The sequence below is a fragment of the Glycine soja genome, chromosome 17 (genome assembly GCF_004193775.1).
Source record: "Glycine soja cultivar W05 chromosome 17, ASM419377v2, whole genome shotgun sequence".
Taxonomy (NCBI): domain Eukaryota; kingdom Viridiplantae; phylum Streptophyta; class Magnoliopsida; order Fabales; family Fabaceae; genus Glycine; species Glycine soja.
The window spans coordinates 26,003,380-26,010,697 of record NC_041018.1 but is presented as its reverse complement, the minus strand read 5'-3'; the positions used below and the strand labels follow the sequence as shown (position 1 = coordinate 26,010,697).

The 7,318-nt window shown below is 40.1% G+C and overlaps 1 protein-coding gene across 1 annotated transcript; it reads right to left on the bottom strand.

Annotated features, from left to right (window-relative positions):
* Positions 1 to 600: 600 nt before the first annotated feature.
* On the bottom strand, positions 601 to 6,203 carry LOC114391600. The gene is made up of 3 exons (XM_028352588.1): positions 5,742 to 6,203; positions 3,075 to 3,659; positions 601 to 1,014 (listed from the first exon to the last, which is right to left on the bottom strand). Exons 1-3 carry the CDS (start codon positions 6,201 to 6,203, stop codon positions 601 to 603), a joined length of 1,461 nt encoding a protein of 486 aa, XP_028208389.1.
* Positions 6,204 to 7,318: the final 1,115 nt, after the last annotated feature.

Here is a 7,318-nt window from a genome sequence, read left to right as displayed (position 1 = left end):
TCAATATCTGCCCCTGATATAGACTCTGAAGCATGGACTCTATGCGTTGTGAGCCCTAGGTAGATGGGCTTGGAGGTGTTGGTGATGGGGTAACAGATGTGGATGGAGCTAGTGGAGTAGAAGAAGAAGGAACATCAGTTGGTCGTGCCCTTGCCTTCCTTGCCCCTCTGAAATTAATTGTAAGATCACCCAAATTCCAACAATTATTTTTAATGTAGGCCAAATTAATGGCCGGGCTTAGGCTCTGGTAGGTCAAACTATCAGAAGTAACTCCTCTAGCTCTGCAGAGAGCAGTAATCAAGGTTGGAAATCCAAGCCTACAAGAGTTTGATTGAGCAATAGAAGAAATTTGACCCGAGATAAGGGCACCAATGTTCATATCCATATGGGTTACTAAGCCGTAAACCAACCTAGCTCTATCCATGTTTAAATCTGATGTGTGGGATGTGGGAGCTAGGTTGGAGTAAGATAGGACACTCCAAGTCTGGGCCAATATGGTCAAGTCCTTTCTGAGGAGCTTCCATGGCTAGCCTTCAGCATTCAGAACAAAACCCTTGCGGGGAATACACAGTCTAGCCTCTATCTCTTGAGGATTAGACCTCAACCTGCAGAATCTAGAGTGGGTAGGGTCTCTCCTTCCTCTAGTACCACTAGTGTCTCAAGGAATTCATTGAGGTTGTCTGCATCAATCTTTATCAAATGTCCTCTTAGTCGTGCTTGCTTGGGTGACTGATCCTTAGGGCTGTACAAGTTGGCATAAAATTCTTTGACAACCGCCACATCAATGCTTCCCTCCTGGAGGTTAGTGAGGCATTTGTGTAGATTACGCCTCTCCAATTCTACTTTGAACTCATCAAACTCAGTATGATATAATTGAACATTTCTCTCTGGAAGGATATTCCGACCGAGAATGCTATCTGTGTATCTGTTCCAGGCTTCCAAAGATTGGAATTGCCTGGTGTCATATTGAGTTTGTGATCTAGAAGCTGTGCTTTTTCTCTTTGTGGATGCCATCTGCAATGAGAAGAACCCATCAATTTTTTAGACAAGAATTTATTAAAATTTGAAAACAAAAAATAAAAAATGAATTTGATAGTGGGCGCTTAGCGAGACACAACTCGCTTAGCGTGCCTTATGAAAAATAACTCACTAGCTTAGCGCAACTGGGGCACGCTTAGTGAGTTATGACATAAAATTTTTTCCTTGCATAAATGGCTTAGCAAGATAGACACTCGCTTAGCCCAGAACAAATTTATTTCACACATGCGCTTAGCGAGTAGTGCTCGCTTAGCGCGACTCGACTATTGGACACTAATTGGCTTAGCGAGCATGGTTCGCTTGTATTCAAACCGCATTGAATAGAGCATAGCCCGAAAGGGCTGCACTTAGCGCGAGCAAAATTTCAAAATTTTAACTAAGTTATGTGGGCTTAGCAAATCAATTGCACTTAGCCCAATAACTGCCGCAACAAATTGCGCTTAGCTCAAATAAGCTGGGCTTAGCGTGAGGCGGTCAACAAAAATTTTTCTAAGGTACCTGGGCTTAGGGAAACAACACTCGCTTAGCCACAAGTTTATCATCAATGAAGTTTTCAGTGGCTTAGCACACACATATGTCACTTAGCCACGATGTTCATATAGAAGATGAACATTCAACAAAAAGATGAACTCGCTTAGCGCAGGTATGCTAGCTTAGCGAATTCGTCTGGAAATGCATATATTCAAGCCAATTTGATGAACTTGCTTAGCACATCAGACGGGCTAAGCGAGATCATCACATTTTCCAGAAAAAATGTAGAAGAAGAAGTTTTTCAACTTCTTCTTTTAGGCCTCTAATAGGCCCCTATCAGGCATGCAATATTATCTTAACTACCTACAAAGTAAAACTCCTAACAAAGTCCTAATTTTTATCTATTCTACTTACAATCTAACCCTAAAAATCAAATTTTTAACCTAAGGTTTTCTATCCTAAAGTATCAATAATAGAAAGAGAATAAGTAAAGTCAGGAACTTACTTGAATTGAAGATGTTCAATGTAGCTTTGAAGAAGGATGCAAGATGGAAGCTAGAATATGCAATGCGAAAATTTTTTTCAAAGGAGAAAGGTTGCAAGAATTATTTTTTTCAGATTTGGATAAGTGTAAGTGTAACTGCTGTTACACTTAACTTCAACAGTTTTTTACCACCTCGCTTAGCGAGTCGGCGCGCTAAGCGAGTGAGAGAGATGTTTGGGTTTCTCAAATTTCTCGCTTAGTGGGCCAACGCGTTGAGCCCAACTATGAAATTCAAATATATATATATATATATATATATATATATATATATATATATATATATATATATATATATCTATTTTACTGGGCTTGGCGCAAATCATTGCGCTTAGCGAGTTATGCAAATGTTAATTCCTGTAACTCTCGCTAAGCCGGGCTCAGGGCTGGCTTAGCAAATTTAATGCATCCTGTATACAGAGGGGTGCATGCGCTTAGCGAGTGGTTGCTCACTTAGCGCTATTCAAGCTGCAAAGAATTGGGCTCAGCATGAATGGGCTGCGCTTAGCTCAATTAAACCAATGAATTGGCCGAACCGAATAGGGCTCAACACAGGTATACTGTGCTTAGTGAGCAAGCATGATGCGCTTAGCGAGTTAGACACTCACTTAGCCTAATTCAAGCCGAACTGAATTGGGCTTAGCTCACTCATGGCCCACTTAGCGTGCCCAATCAGCTTGAGAAACAGGGGTTTGAGCACTCAGCGCAAGCAATACTCGCTTAGCGCACTTAAGTGATGCGCTCAGCACGAGTTATACGCTTAGCGGGTGGACTATTCTAAAAAAATTTTCTGACTTATTTTTAGTCCACTTCCTCATAAAGTTTAAAACAAACCCCAATATCTATAATTCAGTACAAGCTGATATTCCCCTTTTCAATCATCATTAAGCAAGTTCCAACTTATGCAATGCAAGAAAAACAAAGTGAAAGAAATCAGAATTGGGTTGCCTCCTAGGAAGCGCTCTTTTAACGTTATTAGCTTGACGCATATACCTCAATGGGTGATATCATATTAGGCCCTTACCTTTAGGACCTCCTTTTCAACCTCCTTCACCTGCAAGCAAACATTTTGATCTGGCACATGCTTGTCTTCTTCAAATAAATCAAAACTGATCCTCTGATCTTCAAAGCCCATTTCCAGTTTCTTTCTTCCCATGTCAACTACACAGCTTGCAGTTAACATAAATGGCCTTCCCAAGATTAAGGGAATGTCATTATCTTCACAGATATCCATTACAACATAGTCTGCTGGGAAGGTAAAATGTTTTACTCTGACCAAAACATCTTCAATGACTCCATAAGGTCTGGTGATGGAGCGGTCAACCAATTGTAAAGTCATCCTAGTAGGCATGATTTCCAACTCTCCCAATCTTCTGCACATAGAGAGTGGCATCAGATTGATACTAGCTCCCAAGTCAATGAGCGCTTTTCCCACTGCGACATCACTTATTGAGCAAGGAATGGTCACACTCTCAGGGTCTTTGTTCTTCGGTGGAAGGATTTTCTGGATCACAGCATTGCGATTACCCTCCACAACTATATTTTCCTGGTGAATGTACTTGTGCTTCCTTGTCAACATGTCTTTTAAAAACTTTGAGTAGAGTGACATCTGTTGTAGAGCTTCTCCAAAGGGCATTGTTATCTCCAATTTCCTGAAAATGTCTAGGAATCTCGCCAGGTGGCGTTCCTTATCTTTCTTGGAAGGTACTGTCATACCCTAATTTCATCCGGGGACCATCCATTGTTGGGATGCGACCCTCGTTTCACCACTTTGAGGTACTTGGCACCCATCGTTAGGCAATTCGTGAAGTTCTGAGACATGCCGGAAGTCAAAAGAAAGCATTGTAGCATAATCCGTAAAGTTTCGTAACATTCCGGATGGCCAAAAAGGGATGATAATGTAATCCGTAAGGTTCCGTAACATTACGGAAGGAAAACAAGTATCGTTACGTAATTCGTAAGTTTCCGTAATGTTAAGGAAAAAGAATCAGCAAAAAAAGGCAAGGGGTGTATTTAGTAAAAAGGGGGTGCAAATAGCACCCAGGCCCACTTGGGCCTTCCAGGAAGTTCTCCAGAAGGCGGTGAAGCAACCTAGCTTACCTGGGCGAGCTGAGCTTGCCTAGGCGAGCTGGGTGGCAAGCTTCTCCTTCCTTTTCCTATAAATAGGGGAAGGAGGGAAGAACAAAAATGTTCAACCCTCCTGGTATCTGAGATTCACTTAAAATTAGTGAGAAAATTTGTTTCCGTGAAGAAAATCCAAGCCGAGGCGCTTCCGTAACGCTTCCGTGACGTTTCCATGGGTGATTTCGCGAAGATTTTCAACCGTTCTTCGTCGTTCTTCGTTTGTTCTTCGTCGTTCTTCGGTCTTCAACCGGTAAGTTCCCGAAATTGAACTTTTCAATTCATTCTATGTACCCTTAGTGGTCCTCATTTGTTTTGTGTGCTTTTATTTTCATTTCATTTACTTTCTGTACCCCCTTTTGACGTGCTTTAGTCATTTATTTAAGTCATTTTCTCGCCTAATCAAAAATAAAATAAATTTCCACCGATCATTCGTATTGTAACATCCTTTAATTTCTATTAAAATGAATTTCGACCGTTCGGTCATGCCGTAACCGCGTTTAAAACCAAAAAGAGGCAAAATAATAATATAATAATAAAAAATATCTTTTAGTAAAATAAATAAAAAAAATTAATCGGATGTTTTCTTTGGGATTTCCCTTTCTTAATTGAATCGACTAATAACCAAAGTGAAACTAAGGCTAAAATCAATTCATAAACCAAACTTTTTGTCATCGCCTAAAAAAGCCATTTTTAAAGGTCCAACGCCTTGAAATGGTCTTTTCCGCTTTTATTGGTTAAATGTAGATTTCTAAAGGCCTAAGATCAACATGTAACTTTATTACCTCTTCCAAAAATAATAAGAGATCATTAATGGTTCAATGCCTTAATGTTTTCTCTCTTTTCAAAAGAATCGAAAGATTGTTTAATGGTCCAACGCCTTAAATGAACTTTCATTCAATAAAAACATATCTTGCAAAAAAGGATAAAAAAATAACTTAACCAAACACTTTGTTCACAAAGAACTACGTAGGTCTGATTTCCTTATCACAATTGAGGAATACGTAGGAGCAAGGGAAACACCCTCGTCGACCACAAAAATAAAAAATATAAAAGGCATAAAAAGACATAAGAGCGTAAAAAAGGGGAAGATAACACAAATTGAAGTCATGTTTGCACATTTGATTAAAGGTTGTCATCCCTTGTGATGGACGTGTGGGGTGCTAATACCTTCCCCATACGTAAATACAACTCCCGAACCTTTCACTTAAAGTTCGTAGACCACGTCTTTTCCAGTTTTTCTGACGTTTTCCTCAAATAAACGTTGGTGACGACTCCGCGCATATTCCTTTCTTGGAAGACGCATCCCGCGAGTCACGCGTCGCCCTCCCACCGAAGGGTAGGTTGTGACAGGTACCAAAGGGTATGGCATTTCCTTTCCCTCATCAGAAGTTGTTTCTTTTCTCTTTTCTCTTGCTTTTTCACTCTTACTTTTTTTTTCTTCTTTATATTTTTCAAATTCTTCTTTTTCTTTTTGTTTTTCTCCCTTTATTTCTTTTTCATTGTCTTTTATTTCTTTCTTTCCGACAATTATTTGTTTTTCTCTCCACTGACTCCTTTCATCTTTTACCTCATCATTCTCTTTATCAGTAGTGTCCTTCAAAACAACTTGTTCCTTCAAAGCAACAATATCCTTATCCTCAGCAGCCATAAGCTTTCTGCTTCTTGTCATAACAACTTTGCACTCTTCTTTGGGATTCTTCTCAATATTTGCTCCAAAGCTGCTGGATGACTTCTCAGCTAACTGCTTAGCCAGTAGACCCACCTGGATCTCAAGATTTTTTAGGGCTGACTCAGTGCTCTTATGATTGGACATGGTCACTTGCATGAACTGAGCTAGGGTCTCCTCCAGTTTGGTAGTCCTCTGAAAAAAATTTGGCCCTTGTTGAGGTGGCCTGTTGGAAGGTCCACCCTGGTCCTTATTGAATTGATTGCCAGGGTGTGATCTCCATTGCCCTTGCTGATTGTAGGGACCTTGCTGGAAACCTGAAAATCCTCCTTGGTTGTATCCTTGCCTCTGCTGATTTCCCATGTAATTAACTTCCTGAGTATGTTGCTAAGTGTGCGTAGGGGTCCTCGTGATGTAGCTCCATTGGAGGGAAATTTAATGGCAGCTGAATGGAGAGTGGGGCTTCTTGAATTATAATGGCAATGGAATGGAGAAGAAGAAGAGTTGAGAGGAGATGCCACTATAAGGAGAAGATGAGTCAAGAAGAAGCTCACCACCATAGGAAGTCATGGATAAGAGCTTGAAGGTAGGAGAAGATGAGTGGAGGGAGAAGGAGAGAGGGAGCACGAAATTTTGTGCCTCAAAAGAGGTATGAACTTTGAAGTGTAATTCTCAAATGATCAAAGTTGAAAAAATGCACACACATGGCCTCTATGTATTGCCTAAGTGTCACATAAAATTGGAGGGAAATTTGAATTTCTATTCAAATTTTACTTGAATTTGTGAGCCAAATTTTGGAGCCAAAATTTCACTAATTATGATTAGTGAATTTTAGCTATGGTTCAACCCACTAATCCAAGATCAAGTCCAAGATTCTCCACTAAGTGTGCTTAGGTGTCATGAGGCATGTAAAGCATGAAGGACATGCACAAAGTATGACTATATGATGTGGCAATAGGGTGTAGTAAGTAAATGCTCACCTCCCCCTCTAAAATTTAATTGGATTGGGCTTCTCCCAATTCAATTAAATTTATTTACCAACACACACATCAAATATTCACTCAATGCATGTGAAATTACAAAACTATCCCTAATACAAAAACTAGTCTAGGTGCCCTAAAATACAAGGGCTAAAAAATCCAATATTTCAAGGGTACCCTACCTACATTATGGAGCCCTAAATACAAGGCCCAAAAATAATGAAACCTTAATCTAATATGTACAAAGATAAGTGGGCTCATACTTAGCCCATGGGCCCGAAATCTACCCTAAGGCTCATGAGAACCCTAGGGCCTTCTCTTGCATCTCTGGCCCAATCTACTTGAAGTCTTCTATCTAATGCCCTTGCAGGGTAGGATTGCATCACCTTGTTTGGTAATCCATGAAATAGGTTCCTGTGTATGAGATGAATCAAAGAATGAGGATAGTTTATATTATGTGCTTGGACATCTGGCCGCACAATACTTGTAAAGAATTGC

Excerpts from the sequence above, each read along its gene's own strand:
- LOC114391600 (XM_028352588.1), bottom strand. The coding sequence starts at position 6,203 with ATGGGAAATCAGCAGAGGCAAGGATACAACCAAGGAGGATTTTCAGGT. Across the intron at positions 3,660-5,741 it reads CTGATAAAGAGAATGATGAG|ATGTCACTCTACTCAAAGTT; the intron begins GTAAAAGATGAA and ends GCTCTACAACAG. Across the intron at positions 1,015-3,074 it reads TTGAAAAGGAGGTCCTAAAG|ATGGCATCCACAAAGAGAAA; the intron begins GTAAGGGCCTAA and ends TTCTCATTGCAG.